Source organism: Teleopsis dalmanni, chromosome X, assembly GCF_002237135.1.
Source record: "Teleopsis dalmanni isolate 2A chromosome X, ASM223713v2, whole genome shotgun sequence".
NCBI classification, from domain to species: domain Eukaryota; kingdom Metazoa; phylum Arthropoda; class Insecta; order Diptera; family Diopsidae; genus Teleopsis; species Teleopsis dalmanni.
In genome coordinates, this window is record NC_051848.1 from 85,710,724 (window position 1) to 85,737,863 (window position 27,140).

Sequence of the window (27,140 nt, forward strand, 5' to 3'; positions counted from 1 at the left end):
GAGCAGTGAGCAGAATGAGCCGCTCATGGGTGCGCAAATACGAACTCTGGTCAAGACTACGCAGTTGATTTCGGTAGTAAGCGGTTCTTGAGTGGAATTATAGGAGTACGTTAGAAGCAACTACCAACAAAGTTGAGGCTCCAAAAAAGTAGCACTTTTATACTTAATAGGTATAATATTTCGATTTCGATTCCTTTATTACAAATGAGGTATAGCCATGTATTTGATTAAGTAGATGATTTTGGGCTACTTTGTATGTTATCTAATATAATTGCCAATATTAGCCATTTTCCTACCAGAAAATTTGTTTCGACAATACATGCGAATAAAAAAAATGCAAATTAAAAATAGTTCGATTTATATTTTATTTTATATATAATTTATTGATTTTTTAAAATTTTTAATATCTCGCTCTAAATATGAATTCGGTCACGCTTTAAGCTGACTATATCTAAGTAGCAAAAATATTAATTTACATTCACTACTTTGCATATAAATATTACATGTTTAAGGCATAGTACTGTAGAAGAGGAAGTAGTGTAGCTTGTTTCTATTGAGCATTTATGAATATTCTACAAGTTACAATACAAGTTACAGCTACAATATATATAACTTAAATAACAAATTCAACAAACACATCCTAAAAAAATTAAGAGGACATAAAATAAAAAGTACAGAGACATTTATCAAAAAGTAATCTTTTTTAATTTTTGTCTAATAATTATACTGACTAAGGGTGCGACTGTTGTTATGCGCTAGAATTTTGTCAGATATTGTTTAATTCATTTATATATAGTAAAAATATTAAAGCAATCATTGCTGAATTTGCACTGAATAAAAAAATATACGGTTTGAGACTGACAACAAATTATTTATTCTTAAGACATAAACGCTTTTGAAGAAGAAATGTTTGACATATTTAAACTGCACTGCTTGCAGCGTTTACTAATATTACTACACAGACTTTTTATACTATATTATATATATTTGCTCATATTTTTTTTATAAATTTAACTTTATTTAATAAGTATTTAATAACAACAACAGTCAACAATTGGAAGCACCCTGTAAATACGCTTTAGATAGTAATTTGCTCGAAACATATATGCTAACGTTATGTTATAAAACTTTATATTACCGACTAAAATACGTATTTATTTTCATATATATAATTTTATATTCTCACTCCTGTTGTGCAGTCTGTGGAGTTAAAGATAATATCTGCTTATTCTAATTCAACTTAGTTGATATCTAATCCGTTAAGCAACAAATGCACTAATTTGGGCGGCACATTTATTACTGCAGTGTAGGTATATATATTTATAGCTAAGAAGTCACTTCTGCTTACTCCTTATTCTTAAGATACTAAACATAGTTTAAGTTGCACTTTGTTGAATATATGTATATTGAATGTATAGCATTTATTCCAACACTAATATACATATTCAAAATGTGGTTACCTTTAACTCCAGTATTGTATCAAATTAATCTAGTTCGTTTCAAATAGGTTATAAGTAAACTATATATAAATTTATACTGCGCCAATGATGGTATAATACTATCACGCTGATGCCGCAGCTGATTTATCACACGTGGTATATCCAAATCCTGAAAGTAGAAATAACATAATATATATTTTACTAGTATATATGAAACTAATTCGTTTTAAATAATATTTACAATTTACAATTTTTGAGCGGCGAAGCTCATTTGAACAAATTAAAAACACAAATAATATTATATTAATTTTTTTTCTTAACAATGAACAATGAATGTTTTATCAACATTTTTGAATTTAGAGAAGAATAGCGTAAATTATATAAATAATGAGAAACAGAAATTTTAAAAACATATTGATCTATACGCAATACAAGTTTTGTTCGAATCACCTCATTATGGTCCAAAGTATACAAAAGTAAATCTGCTGTCAACGTAACACCAGAACGGCCTCCGCCTTCTATGCAATGTATAAGCACTGGTGGATTTGTATTGTGTCCACGAGGTACTTCATGTGTCGAAGCCATGCGCACTGAATTCAGTTCTTCCAGAAAATCCAAAAAATGATTAACTTCGCGTGGGCAATTTTGTTCAGCCCAATCGGTATAGTTTAAATGCCAAACAGAGCGATAACGCCTGGATTGTACGTGATAGAGACGTAACTTGCTCGTAATACAACGGTCAGTGGTTTGAGAAAATTCCTGATAAACTTGAAACTGCAAAAAAGGTAAAAAAAAATTCGAAGATAAAATATCTGCATGTAATTTGCTCTCTAAAACCCTGTTGCACTCTTTTTAGTTCGAGTTGTAGAAAATTTGAGTTATAGAAGTTTCAAGTTATGGAAGTTTGATTGTATACATATATACTTAACATATATATTTATATATATTATACATATACAGCGGTCAAAAAAGTATTCGTCATTAACTACATTTTTGTGAAATGTTGCAATAACAACAAAACGAAACAAAAAAATGATAAAATAATAATGCAATTTTCAACGATTGTATTCTGTTTATTTGTTTTTATTGTTTTTACTCCAAGAATTTAAAAATAAAATAACAAAAAAAGCAATTCTATTGTGGAACACCAAAATATAAAGCAAGTAAAGACAATAAAGTATTCGTCATTTATGCTACAGACTGCAATTTTGGTAAGCAAAAACGAGGAAGACCCATTTTTTTATATTTTCTGTGAAGAAATCAGCGTTTGGCTCCTTATTAAAAAGCGTTTTTTATAATAACGTTCAAAAATATTTGGGAAAAGAGGTCAAACCACAAACTATTCGAAATTCGCTTAAAATTTATAGTTATAGAGGAAGAATTGGACGAAAGAAACCATTTGTAAAAAAAATAAACAGAATTAAAAATCTACAATTTGTAAAGGCTTATGTAAAAGACCCAGAATCGTTTTGGTATAATGTAATTTTTGTTGATGAGAGCAAATCCAACCAAATTGTGTATAGAAAACAAAATACGAAGCTAGAAGAACGCAAGAACAGTTGCTACTGTTAAACATGGTGGAGGCGGAGTAGTAATTTGGGAATATATAGCGTCATCTGTGGTGTGGAGAATATTGAAGTAATAAGTGAAATAATAGATCACAAATTTTATATCGATGTATTAAAGCATAATTTGAGGAAAAGTGCAAAAAAAAACTGGGTATTGGTAATGATTTTCAATTCTATCGGGACAATGATTCAAAGCATTCTGCGTTAAACACTATAAGGCCCAAATTTTACATTAAAATATAGTGTCAGACACCGAGTTTAAATAAAACACGTCCGTTTGATTAAGAGTGTCCAGTCAAAACTGACTTTCATTTCTTTATTATATTTCTTACATTAATGCACTCCGAGAGCAACACTCATGAGAGCATGAAAAGATGCATAAGAGCAATGATAATAGAAGTAACAATAAAGCAATAAATAAAAGTAAAAATAACAAAAGAGTGACAGTTCGACCATCCTGATATTAACTCGTCCTCGAGTTTCAAGTTTACTATATGTTAATATCGTTATCTTCATCGTAGTCATCGTCGACTGTAGGAAATAATGAACACCATGGTTTCAGTTTGTCACTGCTAACGACTGTGCTATACCGGCGTTGTTTTCTTTGTTCACCCACCATGTCTCCAATGACATACCTGTCAAATCGCAGAATTTTCTTCACTTCATATGGCCCGCGATATTTAATGCCAAGTTTTCTTGATTCGCCTGTGCTTGGAAGCGTTGCTTCAATAAGCACAAGATCACCTTCTTTATACGGTTGTGGAGTTTTATATTTAGCATCGAATCTAGCTTTCCAAACCTCACGTGCAGCCTTAATGTTCTTTTTAGCATCCTCACGACGCGCGCTTAATTCGTGACCATCGATATTGATATTTTCTTCTGTTACAGCAGCCAACAGTTTATTTCCACTGATGTCTTTTAACGGAAAATCGTAAATTAGTTCAATGGGTGAATATTTTGTTGTTGAATTTATTGTTGTATTTATCTTCCATTGTAAGCAACGAAGTTTTGTGTCCCAATCTTTTGTATCTGATGACGTCTTTAAATAAGAGAGAATTGATTGATTCACACGTTCAGCAATACCATTAGCTCGTGGTGTGCGTACGGCAACTTTAATATGCTGAATATTGTTACTATTACAATAAGCTTCGAACGCTGAAGATGTAAAAGCTGTACCTCTATCAGTAACGATTTTACTGGGAAGACCAAAATACAATGTTAGTTGATTAAGTGTTTCTAATACAGGTTTGGTTTTCGTTGATTTAACAGCGACAGTTACAACATATCTAGTTAGTGCATCCACGATCACTATGATATATTCATTACCACTGCAGCTTCTAATAAAAGGTCCTAGATGGTCCATATGTATTACCTCGAACGGCACCCTCGGTATCTCCATACCATATAGTTGACATTCTGTCTTTGCTGTACTTCGATTATAACAACATTCAATGCATGATTTGATGTACCCCTTAACAAAATTTCGACATCGAGGAAACCAAAAATGTTGTTTAATACGTTTTATTGTGCCATCCACACCTGGATGACCAGCATCATCATGACAAAGTTTCACAATTCTCCATCGTATACCTTTTGGTATGACCATTAACTCTTTCCCATCATGATGTCTTCTATAGAGCCGATTTCCCTTTAAAATGAATTCCTTCTCATGCTGCTCTCGCTGTGTTGAATCGACACGTCCTTTTAAAATATCAATGATCTGTTGTAAATTTGCATCTTGCTGTTGCATTGTCAAAATCCAATCCTCATTCGAAATGTCAATCATCATTAAATTTGCAGATACATCATCAACTTCGCATGGCGGTTCAACAGGAGCTCGACTCATTGCGTCAACGTGAGCCATTAAATTACCTGGGCGATGACTTGACGTATAATCATATTCGAGCAATTTTAACAGCCATCTTGCGACTCGTGGAATCATTGGTGTTACTGTTTTAATACTGGAAATAGCTGAACAATCCGTAAAGATTTTAAAATGTTTGCCCAAAAGATACATTCGAAAACGTTGACATGCTTCAACTACCGCTAAAACTTCTAATTCATATCCATGATATTTGCTTTCAACATCTGTACATAATCGACTAAAATATGCTATGGGCTTTGATATTCCGTTATCTTCACGTTGCATTAATATCGCTGCAAGTCCAATACTGCTTGCGTCAGTATAAATTTCTTGTTCTTTATTAATGTCATATATTCCCAAAAGCGGCTCATTAGCTAACAATTCAATTAGTTTGAGGAAAGCATTTTCACATTCCAATGACCATTTAAAAGCAATATTCTTTCTCGTTAACTGTGTTAACGGATGAGAAATTTGTGCATAATTCTGAACAAATTTCCTGAAGTAACCTGTAAGTCCCAAGAAACGTCTGACTTCTGTTACATTTGTTGGTATAGGAAATTGTTTTATCGCAATGGTTTTCGTTATACCAGGTTTTATACCATTCTCGTCGACTTCATGACCTAAAAACGATACACTGCCTTTCATAAAATAACATTTCGATAGGCGTAAGGTCAATCCTTCATTGCGAATAATTTTCAAAAATTCTTCTAAATTCTCAAGCCCTTCTTGTGCTGTTTCAGATGCCACAATGACTTCATCAACATAACTAACCACCTTACCTCTCAGCGGTTCCATAAGTTTCATCATCATCTTTTGAAATACGCACGGAGCATTTTTGAGGCCAAATGGCATTCGGTTAAACTCATAGTGACCATTATGAGTGACGAACGCTGTCAGCTTTTTCGATGATTCAGCAATTTCAATCTGATAATAGCCTGACATCATATCTAAAGTTGTGAAAAATCTTTTTCCCGCAAGAGTTGATAGAACACCATCTACTGTAGGCATTGACCATGGCTGTTTTTCCGTTACAGCATTTAATGCCCTGTAGTCGATGCATAAACGATCTTCACCATTCGATTTCGGTACAAGAACAATAGGAGACGAGTATTCTGAAGTTGATGTTCGAATAATATTTAACTCTAATAATTCGTCAACAATTCGTTCCACGACACGTTGTTTAGGAATTGGTATGCTGTAAGGTTTTTTTGTTATCGGCGTTGGAGATGTAACCGCAATCTCCATTTTCGTTGTTTTCGCCTTACCAAGTTCATTTAGATTTTCGCCAAAACAATCATAATAGTTATTTAATAAATTACGCAACTCATTTTGTTCGTTTACCGATAAATTCTCGTTGCACTTAAAATTTTCAGGTGTTATCGCAAACACTTGACAGTTTCCATTTTCAATCACAACGCGACATTTGGACAATAAGTCAATACCGATAATAACGTCATATGCCATGGTATCATCTTCGACCACTAGCATTTCGCACTTGTACTTTTGTTCATCAATAGTAATTGACAACTTATCTGTCTTTTCGGAACACACATATTCACCGCCGGCAAAACCGTTCAAAGTTTTCACACATTTTATTAGTTTACATTTCAATATAGTGGCTATATTACGCTTAATTATTGACACACCACTGCCTGAATCGATCAAAGCGTTACATAAAATATTGTTTATACATATTTCTTTAATTATAATACCAGGTTTTTCAATCGCATTTACTGGATTTCGTTTATTACACGTTTTTGTGTCATGGTTTCCTGAACACATTGAACAACGCGGCTTTCGTTGCGGTTTTGGACAATTTTTCGAAATGTGCCCATTTTCCCGACAATTATAACAAACCGGTCCCGTTTTTACCACACGAGTTACACTGGAGTCACTGTTATTTTTATTCGGCATATATTGATTATCATTGTAACGTACTACTGGTCTTCGTACACTTACATTACTGTTCTGTAACGACCGCACAAAATCTGAGCAATTTTTAAATTGCATCGCAGATAATGTCTTCCGCAACCCGTCGTCATACAACCCGATGGTTACATATCTTATGACCACTTGGTCTTCGAGTTGTCCGCGGCGTCCAATAGCTAACATTCGATAATAGTACTCAACAACGCTTTCATTTTTTCTCTGCTGATTGCTCATTAACTGCATATGAATATCAGCAGCATTTAAAACACACGGAAAATCATTTAAGAATGCGATCACAAATTCACCCCAGCTACGAAATACTGGTTGCGAATCAATCCACAATTTTGCGGCACCTCTCAATTTACTTCTTATAGCAAATAGAACAATATGGTCATTCCATTGGTATGCATTCTTTAATTGCTCAACACTTTGAACAAACTGCACTGATGTGACGTCATCACTGTTGTTGTCGAATGACGGCAAAGCATCTATAATTTCTCTTATATTACAGTAATTACTCGCACTCTGCATTGCCATAGCAACATTCGAATTCATATTTGTTTCATACTGCATACGCACATTGGTTTGATCTTGTCTGTTCTGCATGTACGGTGCGTATTCTGCTGACGTAGCAGCTACAGCTATGTTCGGCGCGATCAACGGCGACTTTTGCACACACTCAGGGGTTGAAAAGATTACTGGCGCCAACGTAGACGCATAAGGCATATTTATTACATGTGACGCTGGCAGAGGCCACACTGTGCTTGTTGATGCACACGAATATTTGTTCATGTATTGGTTAGGTACAGTTATCGAAGGCAAAGAAACACTCACTGTATTTGTTGTAGTTGTAGTTTGACTTGTTGCATGTAGAGCAGTATTCGGCACAAAATACTTATTCGCATTTAATTCCGGCATCGACGTCGCCACCGCATTGATAGGCTGTATTAATGACTCCAATGTCCGCTGGAGACGCAATACTTCGGCTTTCAATTCCAAAACGGTGGTGTTTTCGTTTGCCGTATTAACATCGGCGACACTTTGTTTCTCCTCATCATTATGTTCATGCAATTGCGTTTTCACATTACTTTCCTTTACCGAAGGAAAATCATCCAAGTCAATTGCATTTCCCATTGTGTTCGAATCCATTATTTTCATTAATAACTGTTTACACTTATTACCAATAAATTATTATTTGCACTCTTTATTTTAAATCCCACTTCTGAATTTGTCAGACACCGAGTTTAAATAAAACACGTCCGTTTGATTAAGAGTGTCCAGTCAAAACTGACTTTCATTTCTTTATTATATTTCTTACATTAATGCACTCCGAGAGCAACACTCATGAGAGCATGAAAAGATGCATAAGAGCAATGATAATAGAAGTAACAATAAAGCAATAAATAAAAGTAAAAATAACAAAAGAGTGACAATAGGCTCACAAATTTAATTAATAGTATAATGAGTTTTTTTATAATGAGTTTTAAATCCACTTAATAAAACATATTTCTATATTCAATAAAATTTTTCTGCAGTAACACCTATTTTTGACCCTGTAAATTACATATCAAAGACAAACATTTTTTATAAATGAATGACCCTGTAAAGTAAAATATGTTTTGATTAGTTTTTTTGCCGCTAATAAAAATTAGTTAAATTTGTTGTAACTATTTCTCTTGTTTGTCTGCATAAACAAATTTAAGAAAAATATTGTGCACGCATTTTTTATGTGATGCAGTTATTTTTGTTGAATTTGATTGCAATGCGTACAACAATAAGAAATTTGTTTTGACAAATTTACGGGACTTTGTTTATTTGAAAATAATTATTGTTTTTGTATGTAATGGAAGGAATTTCAAATAAAAGGGCAGCGAAATTGCCAAATCTTTCTATTTGGAATCTCTTTCACTTCAAGGTAAGTCACTTTTATTAGGGATAATAGTGGGAGCTCGGACTAGTTGGTCCAGGCATATGTTGATTCGTTTGGCCATTGCTGACGATCACCATGTGAATGGATAAACTAGTTTGGGTGAAGTGATAATGGTTGAATTACCTTCTGCTTGGCTTATGCTGGCATAGGGTAATTTAACCAGTTGAGTTACCTTCTGCTTGGCTTTTGCTGGCGTAGTAATTTAACTAGTCATCCAGACTTCCATTTGGCCATAGCTGATGGAGGAATGGGCGACGAGTCACCAACACTGTCAGGAGGCGTGTGGACAACGAGCGTTTGGCAATTGCTGACGGACGTGGCCAGGCGTAACAGTAGGAAGGAACCCTTGTCTGGCTTTTGCTGACAAAGGTATTGCTTTATATTGATATTAGAGTTTCTAGAGGTTACCTATTTGGAATTTCTTTCACTTCAAGGTTAGCAACTTGCGCACCACTGCAAGCAATCGTCATACGACATTTCACAACATTCTACACCGTTTACAACATCGTGACAACGTTTATGACATCATACAACATTTCACAACATCCTACACCGTTTACAACATCGTTACAACATTTATAACACCATACAACATTTTACAACATGCTACACCGTCTACAACATCATTACAACATTCTGCATCATTAGCAACATTTTCAACATCGCTTTCCACAACTTGATTATATTTTCTTTTTTTTTGTTAAATAATAAACGCTACTTTAAACAGAAGTGTCTCTATTATTTTACTTAGATAAATTTTCTTATAACGAACCCTGGTATACTCGCTGAGTATACCCCAGCTGTAGATAGGGCCGAAAAAGGTTGTTACAACACTAAGCTTTGGTTATTATATAACTGCCAATAAGTGATAAAAAAAACACCATCGCAATATCTGGACTTAAACCCCATAGAACATCTTTGAGGTCATTTGGAGCTTAAATTAAGAAAACACAGCTTTTCAAACAAGCAACAAAGGCAACAGATTGTAATGGACGAATGTTTAATAGAGGTAATAAAATGTAAAGAAAGTATAACAAAATATTAAATTACAGTTATTGTTATCAAAATCGCAGTCTGTTGCATAAATGACAAATACTTTTTATACTTTGTACAGTAATCCCTCCTATAACGCGGTAGATTGCTTCCACGTTATAGGGTTATTCCCGTATATCCCGATACATACGTGCAAAGGTACGCGAAGCTAATTATGAACTGTAAAAATCCCCGCATTATATGGGGGAATGCCCGTGTTATACCGGGGATTGAAATCGCGTAATATGAAAACGCGTTATAAGGATACCGCGTTATATGGGAGATTACTGTATTTTGGTACTTCGCAATAGAATTACAATCGTTGAAAATTGCATTATTATTTTATCATTTTTTTGTTTCGTTTTGTTGTTATTGCAACATTGCTCAAAAATTTAGTTAATGACGAATACTTTTTTTGACCACTGTATATAATATGAAGTTTACTTTTTAAAATATACGCGTATAAATATGACATGTAAGAAGTGTATTGACTTATCAATCTTCTTATTATAAATTTGAACTTACTTGACCAAACTCAACGCTTTGATTTGTGTTCGGTGGGATATAACTTAGTTCTTCTGATAGTTGTACAATTAAGTAAACATCCGCTTCCCAGACGCATTGCCAAAAAATGCGTGTCGTCAGTTCATCGTGGGGAGACTGCGCGACAATATAGAAGCGCTGCTTTGTGCCAACAGTGGCCTAAGTACATACGCAGAATTTGAAATTACAATATCTGTTTCACTATTAAAGTTTACTTACGGAAACATAGGATGCATTTACATAGCCATGTCGATTTTCTCTTGTTGGAGTTAACCGTACTCGATTATCGTCGTAAGGTATGAAAGTAGGATCTGAGTTTTTGGTAGCATTTTCCTCTAGTAAAGCGCACTTATATTCTGCGTGTTCCCTTCGTTTAGGTATGCTCTCGAATTCCATAAAAAGCTGCGAGTCGTTTAACTTATCATTTAAAATTTGACACTAAAATTTAAAAAGAAAATAATATACATATATTCCCGTTTATAATCAAAACGTTAATGATCATTATCTTTTGCAACTTCTATTTTCTTCAAAGTCCACAACAGTTGGATATTAAAAAAGTTAAATATTAAATAAAATATGATAAGTAGTTCGCGGAAAATTCTCAGAAAAATTTAACGACTTTAAATTATCTAATATCGGAAGATCACGATAAAAATTGAAATTGTTTGCAAAAGACTAGTCTAGACTAGCTTTAGTCTTATATTTTTTTATTACAAATTGGTTGTGGTTACATATAAAAGTGGAACACACTATAAACAATATTAATAATTTCATACATATTTACCAATTTATCTTTCGAATATTGTCCCGAAATAGGTTGTAATTTAGAGGCGCCAGTTGACCAACGTTGCGGCAAATGGAAATCGTCTTGAACCAGTTTTACTTTAGTGGCTAATTTTGAAGTAGACACCTTTTCACGCCCCAAAGTTGCTGCTTTTTGTTTATCTGGAGTTTTACTACGTCTTAGTATGTTCCAGCGTTTTTTGCGTTTGCCGTCTTTTGACAAAGAGGTCGAGTTATGCAATGTCGTTCCAGTACTATTTAAAGTGGAATTAAACATTGAGGAAGAATTAGAAGACAAATTCATGGCACCGAATTGCTGTAATAACGAGTCATCATGAGCAGATGATGTATGTTGGGAAATAGATGTTGAGGATGCAGGTGAGACAACGTCAACAGTCGATATATTTGAAGTGGTTTTCAAAAGGTTTGTTTTATGTTGTCGTGGTGGTGGTGTTTGAGTTACAACGGTAGTTTGTTGACTACCATGATTAATGTTGATGGCAGGAGCAGCAGATGCAGCACGCAGAGCACGTTGTGGTGGTGTTGGATCTAAGAATTGCATTTCCGTACTGGCAGCACGATCCATATGATGTGCTTGTGATCCAAATTTTTTAATATTCATAGAAATTTCATCCAGTTCTGTTGCGGCATGGTGATGCTGGTGTTGTTGTATATGATGTTGATGCCTTGCAGCAGGTACTGGCACCGACACCGATACTGTTACCGGCACTGGTACTGGTGGTTGTGCGTGCATACCCCCTGGCGCTGATTGTATGGAAGAAGTGCGATTACGCATAGCATCGCTATTGGTACGTGATGAGGAACCAGATGCACGTTGTTCTGTGTTTCTTTGTGCTAACGGTGTGGTCGAATTATTTGTTGTTGTGTACTGTGGTAGTGGCACATTTTCGTAAATTGGTTCTATTGAACCGCTTATGGCATTACGTTGTAAGGTAGTTGGCGGTGGAGAGGCAGTGGTGGGTGGTTGAGTGTGCAAAGGTGACTGATTTTGAGATGCTGATGATGGCCGATAAACATTTGTGGGTAATGTTGGTGATTTTTGTTCATAGCTATCAAAAAGAAAAATCAATTTAAATTAAAAGTTTAAATGGTTTATGCTTGTATTTACTTTTGACTGGCTACTTGTGCAGCTGCTTGACTAAGCGCTGATTGATGCAGTTGTGACATAATAGATGGTTGCTCTTCAATCATGTTTAAATTTTCGAATGTTCCGTGTGGTAGATATGGTTGCGAATGACCTATATGGCCCATGTACGGGTATTGATGTATCATTGCTGTTGTTGATGAATTAGATATGGCACTACTTCCACTGGTGACACCTACGTATTGATATTGCGAGTTCAAAAAATTACGATTTGATACTAGATCCGGGGAAGACCCCGACACATAAGCACGATAACCCAACAACGGTCTATGCGAAGCTACAGCTAAATCAGGCGTAGATGAAGAGCTCAAACGATTTACTGGATATGGTGGAGGTGGTTTAGAACGAATTATTTGCAATCGTTGTGGTAAATCTACATAAACGTTGCCAGTATTTGCAGTCATGTTAGGTGAAATTGCAGGTGCTGTTGTTGTTAGATTTACATGATGGTGCGCATGTATAGTCGCTGCTGGCTGAGTTACATCTGGATAACGATGTGGTGTTAAATGTGTCAGTAACATTCCATCTGTGTAAGCACCAGTATTGTGCACATCTGGCTGAGAACCAGCATAATATGCTGGCATTGCTGGTGGCGCCGTCATTGCCAGGGCTGTTGCCTGATAGGGTAAATTATGTGGTTCGTTAGATGGTGTACGATATTTTAATTGCACTGCAGTTTCATAGTCGGGCGCTGGACGATATGTAGGTAACATAGCTTTGAGACGTTCGCGCTCATGGGCATCAGCCGTAAGTAAGTGATTATTATTATGACTAATAATGCTACTACTACTATGTAAATTATTGTTACTTAAATCTAAACATGAGCTGCTCTGTAGGCGTGTGTCCAAAATGCTGTTCGACAAATGCTGTGAAGATGCGTAATCGTGTGAGTATTCCTAATAAAAAAAAAGAAAAAATAAAATGTTTAAACACTCATAGTAAAGTAGACTTCCAAACTAGTAGACTACTAGTTTGAAAATATATATATGTATCGTAAATTACCTTAGTTATCCAACTCTGACCATGTAAATTGGTACCTCCATGTGGAGGAAGGACACCACCGCCACCACCTGACTGATGACTTGCTGCCAAAGAAATATTCGATGACATAAGTGCAGACGAATTCGTTGAAGCCATCAATCCGTGTGGCATTTGCTGATGTTGCTGTTGCAGTGACTGAGCTGAGATATATTCCTGATTGCCAGTCAAAGCATTTGTGGATGCACCTGAAGTATAGATGGCACGTTGCTGCTGTTCTAATAATAAATCTTCTCGTGAATCACTAAAATCATATGTAAACGCAGTATTGTTAATGGCATCTGGACCTATGGAAACACCATTTGAACTTTCAACATCGCCGGTGCTTGATGTATCATCATCAATATATCGTTTAAAAAATTTATGTTGAGTTATGCATAGCTTCCAGAAATAACGAGCCGTCTCAGCTTCTGAAAATATAAATGAACCAACAATAGAACCATCGGCCTTGTTCTGCTCTATTTTAATAGTGCGTTTATCGATAGTTGCTGTATGAAAGTCTTTCCACGGAAAATACTGCCGGCCATTTTCTGCATTGACTACCATGCCATTTATAGCTAAACCAAGTACCAAGTCATTACCTAGTGTGTCTTTGGCTTGGAAACGTTCCTGACCATAACCTTCCAGCTGCTGACAACACTGTATATACATTTCTTCGGCTTGGGTTTGAGTCAAGTGCTGTATGCCAGCATTTTGCTGCAACACTTCAATAATAAGGCTATCTAAGAGACTTTCATCGTTAGCGAGTCCTTGCAGATTTTTGGGCAAAGCAATTGATTTTTTTAAATAGTCCTTAGTTTGTTTATCATTTTGATAACTATCATATTCTGCTTGTCGACAATAAAGCGCTAAGAGAATAGCTGTACGTATGTCGCAGGCAATTTTTCCTTCGTATATATCACTTTTTAGCTGCAGAAAATAATAATAACGCACCTCGTCACTCAAATGACGTACGCCTGTGGTTACATAATGCCGTACGCGCAAAAATATTTTTGTTCCCGCAGCATATTTTTCAAGCTGACGACTTAATGAACGATCCAAGTCGATCCATTTCAACTCATTCTCCTTGCCCTTCACAATATAGCGTAAACCAAAAAACTCAGGCTGTTGTATTGACAAACGCTGACATACATTGTCCAGACATTCTTGACCCTTGCTCTCCGAACTAATGGTGCAATCAACTGTAGTCGATGTATCTGCAAAGCAGAATAAACAAACAAATTAGGTTTAAATTATAAAGCAATGAAATCATTTAAGTAAAGTACGTGTTTAGTGAAAATGAAATGGATATGAGAACTGTAATGAGGCAGTTTTACGATCTATGCATATCGAATGTAGAATTGTGTGCCTCAACTTCTCAGTCTCCGACACATAAGCATGATAACCCACCAACGGTCTATGCGAAACTACAGCTAAATCAGGAGTAGATGAAGAAATGTTGAATACCTTAATCCGCTATTATTAAGAGAATGTAACTTAACCCGCCTGGCGAGAAAGTGAGATATGTTAGATGTAATAAGTGAAGGAATACAACCAAATATTCTTTTATAGATTTCCAATGATAGATAATAATGTTTCATTTTGCGAAACAAAAACATATACAAGAACATTAAGAAGTATAGATATGAAGTTCCAATTCTCTCCGAATTGGTGAAATAATAATTTATGGGGAGGTAAGAAATTGTTTTTCCATTAAAACTTATAATAATTTTATTGCTAAGATAACACTTAAATGCAGGTATAGATTATGTTAATATATTAAAGTATATATAGTGGCATTAGAAGTACCTTTTATCATTCAGAAATTTAGTTTAACCACATGTGTCCATCGTTTTATTTGTGAAAGAGATATTTAAAGCTAGGTACATAGCACTTGAGATCTAATAAAAAACATACAACATTCTCTATTATTTTATTTAATTTTTTTCTATGTGAATAAAGGTGGATTTAACTAAATTTGTTAATTCATTAATCAGTGTACTTCAGGGAATCTTCAATATTGTTTTAAAATGATGGTGAACAAACTTTTATTGCGATCAATTCTTTTTATAATGATGTGAGCGAACAAGTCGACAAGATTTGAGTGTAGTTAATACCGCTGATTGCCTCCAATTTGATGAGTGATTAGTTGTGTTAAGTATCGCCAACCACGCATGTCACGCTCTTTATCTCTAAACTTATTTATTTACATTATAGTGAATCATTTCACAATAATAAAAATTGTATGTATGACAAATAGAATTACACGAATCGACTGCGTCCGTACGTCTGTTAAGTCACATACCATGAAAAGTTTTCCTTCCCGATAGAAATACAAATTATTTATAAATCAAGAGAGACTCTGCATATAAAATGAAGGAAAAGCATTTTCGACAACACAGAACCAGAAGCAGAAAAATAACTTCTAAACAACAAGTACTCATTATGGAACATTCACTTAGTCAGACAGTCAGACACATTTTTTCAATAACAAATTGACTTTTTGACTTATTTAAACAAAAAAAAAAAACTTTTTTTTCAACAGTCCATTGCAGCTGTTGACATATGCGAAGGGACCTGCCAATTTGATTTCATCTGTAATTATTTACGTTGTTGTGAGTTCGAACATGTCCAATTCTCACTTGGCATCAATTCTGGCAGCGTTTCGAAGTGGGCGTCGTATTTGAACGCATTGGTCACAATTACAGTGAATAGGCTTTTGTTACTTCTCGGTTAATTTCTTTAATTAAGCACTTTTAGAATGCATTTTAGAATGTACATAATCTGCGGCCCATACAAAACGTTTTGTTACGCTTTAATTGAAATTATATATGGAGACGTGAGATTTTGATGAAACGTAGACAAAGGCGAACAAAGACCGACCAAACTAAAACATAGAGCACAGCAGTTGCTAATCGATTGTGTATCATGAATATTTACAACTGTATTGTCAATTCAAAAAGCTGGGAATGCAAATAAGGAGGATAGGAGGACAGCGGGTAAGCCAAAGAAAAGATTACATGCTCTATCAAACAAAAATGCTTTATTCGACGCAACAAAAACTGAAGTTATAAGACTTGTTTTCTGAATCGCCGGAAACGGATATGTTGATTCTCTTTTAAGTAACTGAATATCATAATACGTTAGAAGTAATGCATATTTTCCTTTTTTAAAAAATTCCATCAAATCGTGTGAGTGACGCTTCTTTATAGTCAGTTCAAAGTAAGGTCTGAAGGCTGCTCTTAGTATAGAAACTTCTCAATACGTGGACTGCTTTTTAAGCGCCTAGCGCCTAGGCAACACTAAGTATTACCAGATGAATTTTCATATTTCTGTGCGAAAATTTGACATTTTCTACCATAAATGTCATAACAATGTTTCGTAATTCTTAATTGTGTCTCAGAGAAAAAATTGAATCGATCAACTTAGTTCGACATTTGGTTTTGAAACACCATATCCAGTGACTGTAGAATGCGATTCCAAGAACGGTCAGGTCTGCGTCTCTGAGCCACTCGTCAATTTCGACAACCACGTGCCGTTCAACATCCCTCAAAAAGGTTTCACAAGCAGGCCCGTGCGGATTACAATAATAACAACAACAAATGTAAAATAATTCTACGCCGTTAAGACATTTAAAACACTGGTTTTAAAGACACTAAATTCAGAGTTACAAAACTATTTCGAAAATTGGTTCAATCGAATGCAAAACTACTTAAAAAAACGATCAAATCATTTTTACTGATTAACCAAAGTGCTTTCATTGTTAACCCATTTCGGATTAACTGGTAATTTCACTTACCAGCACTTTAATCGAGTATATATCTTTGCATATAATATTTATCTTTTATATTATTTTATTGTATCAATATATAGTTTATTTTGAGAAAAGAAATTAAAGGAAATTCTCTTCCAATAAATTGGATCCAAATGGGAGACAATTTTCCTGAACTCCAAAATTGGATGAATTTAAAATTAAATAAAAAAAATTATTGAAATAAAATATTTGAAAAAACAATTATTAATTTCAATAATCGATAACCCTGTTTTATATATCCATACCTTTCATTCGAATACATTGAATACATTTTTGAGTATAGTTCACTGGTAATTTTACTTACCAATGGACCGAACTGATGTGTGCCAGGCTCTTAGTTCAAAAATTGTTCCTAATACGTGGAGTTGTTGTGAAAAATGCCAAAAGAAAATTGCTTAACACTTAAAGAGGTGATGTCTATTTTAGAAACAAAAAATAATAATGATGAAGGAGCTTTAATTATCTTCTGAAGTCAATACTGTTTATATGCCGCATAATGTTGGCGAAGTTAATGGTACCGAGCAAACTAATGACAATGTCATAGATGAACATGCTCCAGTTTCATTATTTATTGCTGGTTAGCTGGAGCTTCAATATCAGTCAGTCGATGAGACGAAAATGAGCTTAAAAGAGTTTGATGTGCCAAAGTGAACAAAAAAAATCCCCTCTTATGGTGAATTACCAGTAAATATTGAAGTGAAAGAATACAAACAATTATTAAAAAGTTAGGTGGGTATTGTACTAGTTTGATTAGTGTTACATGTAATATCTGATATAAATGCTAAAGGAGAGAATACAACTGCCTCTGATTGAGAAAATGAGGTATTAGCCATACTTTAGAGAGACAATGCACTCGTTACAGTTCTCACTAACCATAGAAAAATGAATCCACAAGAAAAAAATAAAAACGTCATGATCGCTCTAAAAAGGCACATATCACAATAAGGGTCTCAAATGCAATAGCGAAATAAAACCAGCTTATGGATGGCGTAGATTTGCACGACAACGCTTTGACCAATTATCGAGTATCCGTGGTGACCTTTGTTTATAAATTAATTAGGTAATATGATGGTGAATGCTTGGAAACTGCATGTTATGGTTTCAGCTCATGAAAAGCAGAAGCCATTATCCCAACTATAGTTTCGAGAAAACATTGTCAACGATTTATTGATGTACGTACCAACATCTCCAAATTCGGTGATAACTGAATCTATATTTGCCTCAACTGTATCATATTTTAATAATATTAACAATAATGTTCATTATTCCGAAAAAGTAGAAGGTGGTCCTCGATGATGCGTTGTGTGCCATACTCACACGCTATTTGAATGCAACAAATGTAAAAATTGTTTTGTTTTTTTTTAAAATTAATATAAAATTGTAAATAAAACACATATCAACAAATAAAAAATATCATTTGTTAATAATTTTGTACAATTTTGCATTAGACTTAATTGAATATATAAAATAAATCATTTTTTTACTTATTTGAATGAATATTTTTATTTTGACAAAAAATCACTATACGTATTGGCCCATTGGTAAGTAAACTTGCCATCCTACATCTCAGGAACGGTTAGTTTCATTTTGAAAACCACAATTTTCATCAAAATCGGTCCACGGCATCTGGTACCGGACCGTAATGCGTTAAGCGCAAGACTTAAAAGGTAGTCTAGACTATTGAGGTAAAAGAAATGTATAATGACGGTAACAAAAAAGCAATTCAAAATGTTTGTATTAAAACACTATCAACGGATGTTCTATCATATTGATAGGATGTATAACTGCAAATTTAATTAGCAGCCAAACTAATTAAGTCACTTTGACGCTATGTACCTTAGAATATTCGTACCAGTTTTAGCTTTTATCTGATATATAATGTAAAGTACAGGAACTTCACAAAAAAATTTTGGGGCATATGCAGAGTGATGTTTGGAAAATAACCAAAAGAACGGTTTTTCGTAAATAATAGGAAAACGGTACACTGGACAAAAAGATTATATTTTTGAATTCTATGGAAAACTTCATATATAAAATATAGAGATCTCGTATTTGAAGAAAACTGTAATTTACAAATAGTTTACAATAGAAATATTTGTAAATTATTGTAATTATTGAATGCCAATATAGGAAAATTTTTATCAATGTTTAGGGCATGGTTCGTATTTGCTCACTCATGAGCAGCTCAGGCTCATGAGCAAGAACCAATTCTTACGTGAGCCCAAAATTGGCTCATGAGCGTGAGCGCATAATTGGCTCATATTGAAGAGCTGCACATGAGCCGAGAGCTCACGAGCTCAACTGTTTAATAAAAAGCGATTTATTAGTTCATTTGCTTTATTTATTTTTATAAACGCTATATGTGAAAATATATAATTTGAAATTAACTTAGTTTATTATTATTATTAAACAATAAAAATATATTTATTGTTTATTTTAAGAACTTTGATTATTTCCATGTTATAGTTAGTTTAGGGTTATTAATATTTTAAATCTTTTTTTATGACATTTTTTCACAAAAAAAAAAAATAATAATAAAATCTTAAATTGGGCGCATAAGATCTCATGAGCCGCAGCTCATACTCTTGCTCAGAAAAATGTTTAGAAAATTAAAAAAGGCAAATTGGGATTTTTTCACCACACATCTGAACGAGCCTTTGGAAATTTTTTTGACCCTTGATATGAGGCAAATAAGCAATTTCGCGGTATTTTTATAAAAACAGTTGAACACCAGCTAATCCAAGTGTTAAGATGAAGTTTTATTAAATAAATCTACACCCCTTTGCTAAAGATCTTCACCATCTTCGCGACAATACCCTTCCAATCTACAAATAAATATCGCTAAGTGAGATATTTGCAACATAATGGATTATCATAGCTCTAACATATGAAAGCAACATTATGTACATTTGTTTTTAGCCAGAAATATAGCAAATAAATGCGGTACTAATACTCAATATGGACGACAGTCAAAACATAAAAAAAACTCAAAAACCACAGATTTAAAAAAATATGGTCTATGTTTTATAAAATCATATTTTTTACGATTTGGCTCTAAACACTATTGTTTACTAACAGAAATCATAATTTTTGTAAAACATTCCGCAACGAAACAGATTTTTTATTAAATCGCGATTAAGTTTATTGCTTTAATTACTAACTAAGACATAATAATATCAACCATGTTCTTCATTGAAAAAAAAAATATATATAATACACTGCGTTTCACTTGAATAGCACCTACTCTATATATTAAATTTCTTTTCTTTATATTCTTCAAACAAATAAAAAGAAGTATTATATTGATTTTTAGTTTATATTTATAATTGGAAAATATTCTTTTTTATAAAAACAAAAACAATTGAATTTGTTCAACAATTATTAAATTAGTACCTGAAAAACTAAGAAAGTATTAAAATGACACATACACTTTGTTTCATTTTTTTAATACAGTTAACAACTTTTTACCTAAAGAAAAGCAAATTCATTTAGCATTAAAGATTCATTTATGATCATAAATTATTTGAGTAATGGATTGAGCATCCTTCATTCATTATGACCTCATAGATCCTACTGGGAGATGAATCACACAAACTTTTTATGTAGTCAAGCAAAATTGTAGCCCACACTCGCTGAATAGCTTCAATTAGTTTAGTTTTAGTTAAAAATTGTTCTCTAGATTCATAAACTTCTCTAGCCGGCCATCCTCAAACAGTTTCTATTGTATTAAGATCCGGCGAGTATGGTGGCCAGTTCAGAAGGGCAATATTTCTAGACTCAATGTAGGGTTTTACAACACAGACAGTGTGTACTGGGGTGTTGTCGTGTTCGAACTGTTGAGTTTCTTTCGCCAAATTATAGAAATAATAACTGCAACCATCTGGTTCTTCCGAGTTAAACTTTTTCTGATCTGAGAACACAACGTGATACCACGTGTTCTGTGGGAATGACATATTGACGCGAAAAGAAGTCAATCAAACTTGTTTACGTATGGAGTAAAGTGGTGATTTTTTTTTAAATCCACACGTTTAAGACAGGACTGTCCAGACCAGATGCGATCGCGAGCCAATACAAATTTCTGTGCAGATTGGAGGGCGGCAAAGACAAATACATACGCTCATAGTTGTTATTATAAATACATTATAACATTATAAATTAAATACATTATAAAAAAATATAAACTAAAAATCAAAACTTCTTTTTATTTGTTTAAAAGAAAAGTGTGAAAGTGTGGAATGTGGTATTCAAGTAAGACAGCGTTTATTTCAATAGTTACAGATGTGAAACTAAATAATGCAAAAAATCAAATTTCAGCAATTTAAAACATTACTCCTATAAACGTAAGGCATAAAGCCGAGTTAGTGACTACTACTACAGAGGTGTGACCTGTCTGATTCACATACGTAAACGCAATTACAAAAACCTACATCGAATAATTAAAGAAATAATATTATTTTTTTGTTTTGTACAGCGAGGATAAGAAGAATTTCTACCGGCGTCCCGGAAAGTGAATGCCGCACAAACCCGTCCCTGTCATTCTAAGGGACTTTATCCCACCCTGGGACTACGTTAGTAGTATTAGTCATTTAATATTTTCATCGGTGTGATCTGCGTCTAAGCCCCCCTGCTGATTCAGGTGGGCAGGCTTGCACTTCATCTTGGTGTAATACATCTACTTACGCCAGCTGGCTTCTGTCGACCTTCTGACATCCCACAATACCTAAACAATTTGCTGACGACATTCGCAGACGATATTGCTATAGTGACTGCACTATAGCATTATAAAATTTATCTACACGTACACATCTTAGTTTAATTGAAAAGTGGCTTGCTAAATGAAGAATTAGGGGGAATAAAGCTAAATGCGTTCAAGTAACTTTTACTCTAAGGACAGAATCACGCACTGTAGTTAATATCAATAATGTGGATATATGTTAGCTCAATTACATTCTGTGAAATATCCCGGAATACATCTATAATCCGACTCACGTGTACAAGGCATATTGAAACCAAAATATGTCAATTAAATCTTAAATATAAAGAATTACATTGGCTACTAAATCGCAACTCAGTCTCGATAATAAATCGTTAATTTACAAATCAATATTAAAGCTAATTTGGTCCTATGGTATAGAACTGTGATTTTCAGCGTGTAACACAAATATAGAACATATCCAGAGCGTATAAAATAAAATTTTCCGACAAAGTACGTGCGCTCCGTGGTATGTCAAAAACATAAATCTACACAAAGATCTAAATCTAGGAACTGTTGAATAAATTATTCGCCAATATGCACCTAAATTCGGGAGAGACTCAAGTCGCAACTGCAATAAACCGCGTTAAAAAAAATCATTGATATATATGAATACCCTAGCTTAATAGCATACATTTTAGTTTTTCAAGATTTGCAAAATTATTGTCATTTTGTATTTAAAAAGATTCAATGAATAAATCAATGAAGAAAAAAGTTTCGGACATGAGCAGCACATTACGATTCTGTACTGTTTATTTTCGTTCACTATTAAAAAACCCTAGTTCACCGGTGTTAGTTTTTTTACCAATTGTTACTTTCAACAACATTGAATTGCATATATTAAATAGAAGGAAAGACTTCATATCTAATCACTTTTAGTTTTGTCTTAGCAAGCAAAAATGTAACTTATCTTTTCAGTTATTGGTAATGTTTCTAAGAAAAACTATAACTCATATTTTCAATACCAAAATTTCTTTATATTTATATATATACTATTTGATCAAAAAAGAACAAGAAGTTAAAAAACGCAAAATTTTAATTTTTAATAATTTTGTTTATTATCGCCTTCAAAGTACTCTCCTCCTGTGGCAATATATACATGCCAATGCTTGATCCATTTTCCATACAAGTTTTATAGGCCGCCGAAGGAATGGCCTTTAGTTCACGCAGCGAATTCTCTTTTATGGTCTCAAAACGCGTTCTCCGCAATGGCAATTTGAGTCGGGGGAAGAGGAAAAAGTCACACGGGGCCATATCTGGAGAGTACGGTGCTTGGCTGATGATATTGGTGAATTTTTGGCCAAAAACTGCGACACAACCAACGCTGTGTGAGCCGGTGCGATATCGTGATGTAAAATCCATGAGTATTTCGTCTATAAATCTGGCCTTACGCACAACGGCCACAACTCCACAACATATAATAATCATAGTGCACCACACCACGAATGTCGAAGAAAGCAGTCAGCATAACTTTGATCTTGGACCGACTTTGGCGTTCTCTTTTCGGTTTCGGCTCACCTTCGAAGCACCATTCGGCATTCGATCGATTGTTGTTTGGTGGGCATGTCAAATTCATAAACCCATGTCTCATCACCAGTTATGATGCGTTCGATGAATGTGGGATGTGGGGTCGCTATCTGCGTTGGAAATGATCTTTTTGGCCACATCACAACGACACGTTTATTGAATGAAATTCAGCTAAAAATCGCCACACGAAAATGTTTCGACTTCTTTGTGTAGACGCCAAACAAAAACTAATCGTACGATATGCGTTAAACTTTGACAGAATGTGTATAATAGTGTTGCCAGCGTGAAAATAAAAAAATTTACCGTTTGGATAAGCGCGGGAATTCAAAAAAAGAACAAATAAGATCACAAGGTATATATTTTTATTTAGCCCAAAAAGAGCTTCCGCTTTCAGATTCTTTATTGATTTTTGTAAAGCTTACGGTGTTCATGAGGTACTGGTTATCGAGTTATGTGGTTATAAAATTAAAAATAATCTGATGCACCGTGAACAGATTTTGACGTAGATTATCTGGTTATTTTTATACAATCAATATATAAAAATTTTATAACAAAAATAATATCAAATAACATATTAAACTCAACAGTTTGTTTTCGAACAACACCAGCTGTAGATGTTAGTGATTTCAAATTTAAATTCATAATTTGTCGTGCCATTCGGTGAAATTAATTTTTTTGTGATGCCATTTGTTTAAATTTTATATGACAGTAATCCCCCTATAACGCGTAGATTGGTTCTGTGTTATAGGAAAATGCGTTATAGTGGTAATCCCGTATACCCCCATACGCAAAGGTACGTGAAGCTAATTATGAACTTTACAAATTCCCGCGTTATATGGGGGAATGCCCGTGTTATACGGGGGATTAAAATCGCGTAATATGAAAACGCGTTATAAGGGTAGCACGTTATAGGGGGATTACTGTACTTTTGAACACTGCAAATAAGCACATAACCACCATAACCACTGCCTAAACGCGAATCATGTGTGCACACAAAACAGTATATACACACGAAGCGATGTATACTGATGTTGATGTCACCAGAAAACTGGAACCTGGTATGTGTATTTTCGAAAAGAATCATAGAAAGGCAGAGAGCAGCAGAGAGAGCTAGAAATACAGTAAGAGATGACAGCAATCGTTGAATCACCACCATCCGAAGTAATGATTAAATGTGGTTCTGGAAGGATGTATGGTTAGAAGAGGAACAGTGTTAAGATGAGGTTTAGTACGTAGGCGCAAATATCAAGCAAAAGCGTAAGTCTTCGTTGCGAATCGTGCATACTGGTATTACGGCTACCAATATTTTTTTAAAGAGTCCACATCCTATAGCTCGTGTAGCTTAAATATAAAAAAAACGAAGCGAAGCGAGGAAATGCATTATTCGCACAGTTTGATGCAGTGCACTGTTATGCTTCGTAAAAGACAACGAGCCTTCGTGAATGGCAGCGAGCGATATTCAATACTACTGTGCACTATGTGCCATACACTGTTACAAATAGTGATGCGTAAAGAAATTACCTGTATTAAGTGTTATGTGTAGTTATGCGTATAAGGTATTATTATACATGAACTTCTGTTTTATATCTTTTAATAGAGAACTTGAAAATACGGAAATCAAAAATAAATCGCTTTTTATTGAGCAGTTGAGTACGTGAGCTCTCAGCTCGTGAGACCTAATAAGCAGCTCTTCAATACGAGCAAATTGAAGGCTCACGCTGGTGAGCAGCTCTTCAATTGGCTTTTGCTCATGAACTTGAGCTGCTCATGAGTGAGCAAATACGAACCCTGTTACAAACTAAATTATGAAACCATCGTCTTTTTCAATCAAGCCGAAAATATCCCAAATTTTGCTGCTGCTGTTTGTTATTCTTAGAATATCTTCGGTTTTAGTTTTATCTAAAAGTTTCTGACTCTATTGTATAATAACTTATAATTAAAAAACAATCAATATAAATATAATGATTTTTGTCTAAATCATTTACATAGCTAATTGTAAAGTATGCATATTCGGGACTTTTATAGCAAAATCATACAGGAACTATATTGTTTACCACACTAAAATTCGTTGTATAGCGATAACCACATAATCTGTAAACAAGGATAGGGGTCGCACAAAGTTGGTTATTAGCACATGACCACATAACTCGATAACCAGTGCCCCGTGAACACCGTAAAAGTAATTATATGATCATAAACCTTTTGTTAATAAATTAGATAATATAAAATAAAAGATAACACAGGTTTCGGTCAAAGAAAAATTGTTAAAATGTGAAAATTTACACGTTGTTTTATTTATTTTTATTAATCGTAACTTTTTTCTAGTAGGAACTACAAAAAAATAATATCAAAGGTGTAAACATAGACTGACAAACTGATCTTTTGTTGCTATTTATTGTAGACAATTTGGTCTCGCATATTTCTTTGTAATATTATCTTTATGCTTGAAATCTAGTTCGAGATAAACAAACTTGAGGCACTGACAAATAATATACAGATTGCGAATGCAGATCAAAATAATGTCTCCCATGATTTCAAAGCAGTCAGCTCTAATAGCCAGCTAAAAGCACATATGAGCTTTGGATTGTAGAACAATTAAGGCTTACAAAAGCTGTATATAACACAATGATCTTAAGTGTTCGAAACATACAAAAGAGCTATTGAATATGCGTATGAGAGGATGTGTGTGATATAGTATAGAAATTGTTACTATATTTTCTATTCATATTGTTAGTTTGGATGCTTGTGTGACTTATATGGTGACGATTTTCTGTTTTGCAATCTTATGCTTGCTGTAATCGAAAGGGCAATCGGTGAAGTGTGATTTTTTGTTTTAAATTTACAAAATTTTTCCTTTTCCTTTTTAGAAAATGAAGAAATAGAGAGGAAAGAACGTTCAATGATAGTCAGAGACACTTCTTCCATTCTTCATTCTTATTGCATCCTTACTAAATGATTTCGTATGCAAGGGTAAGTGATTTTGATTAGTGAAAATGGTATTAACATGTTCGGTAGTGAAGACAGTACTATGCCCTATAGTAGCAATGATATCATGAAGTATATTAATAAACACCATGTTGTTTAATATCTAATTATGTTTTATGTATTAATATATATAATTAAACACATGTTGAAGTTCTTATTATTAATTATTATTGTTTATTATTATTTATTATTATCTTATTATTATCTATCTTATCTTATTATTATTATTATTAATTAAATAAAGAATATAAAATTGAATTATTAACGAAATTTAATATAATCTTATAAAATAGATTATATAATTATATTCAAAACCTATGTCGAAATAGCAAAAAACATTCATCCTTATGGAATGCTAGCAAAGGTATAAATTCCCCCATAGAATCCGATTCTCCAATAAGAAATTCTCTCCGAAACTGAGCGCGAAGCAACGAAGAAAAATCTAACAGTTTTGCTGATTACGTAAAAGAGGTGCTCCAACCAAATCCTGCAACAGGACATTATGACTTTCCCACGCAGCATCTACATGCACCATTTCCCACGCAACTTCCCAATAGAAGCTGACGGTTCACAAGGAAGTGTTCTTGGTCCTATCTTGTATGTACTTTATACATTTGATATCCCAATAAGTAGTTCAGTTGTCACCGTTGATACGGCAATTGTATGCCTAAACAAAAAAGTTGGTTTTGGCTGGAGAAATGGTTGTCAAAATTTCGAATTAAAATTATTGAACTAAAATTTAGACACGTCATTTTTACCTTAAATTGAAGTACATTTCTAACAATTTTACT

General features: G+C 33.9%; 1 protein-coding gene across 1 annotated transcript in view; it reads right to left on the reverse strand.

The window, feature by feature from the left end:
* Positions 1 to 371: 371 nt before the first annotated feature.
* Positions 372 to 27,140, reverse strand: part of LOC119662268 (tyrosine-protein phosphatase non-receptor type 21) — a 31,698-nt gene continuing 4,929 nt past the window's right edge. Inside the window, exons 2-8 of the mRNA XM_038071861.1 lie at positions 13,256 to 14,487; positions 12,218 to 13,149; positions 11,090 to 12,158; positions 10,525 to 10,743; positions 10,288 to 10,464; positions 1,890 to 2,213; positions 372 to 1,608 (exon numbers count right to left, since the gene is read on the reverse strand). Coding sequence (XP_037927789.1) covers positions 1,480 to 1,608; positions 1,890 to 2,213; positions 10,288 to 10,464; positions 10,525 to 10,743; positions 11,090 to 12,158; positions 12,218 to 13,149; positions 13,256 to 14,487 — 4,082 coding nt within the window. The 3' untranslated portion in view covers positions 372 to 1,479. The remainder of the gene's footprint in view (positions 1,609 to 1,889; positions 2,214 to 10,287; positions 10,465 to 10,524; positions 10,744 to 11,089; positions 12,159 to 12,217; positions 13,150 to 13,255; positions 14,488 to 27,140) is intronic.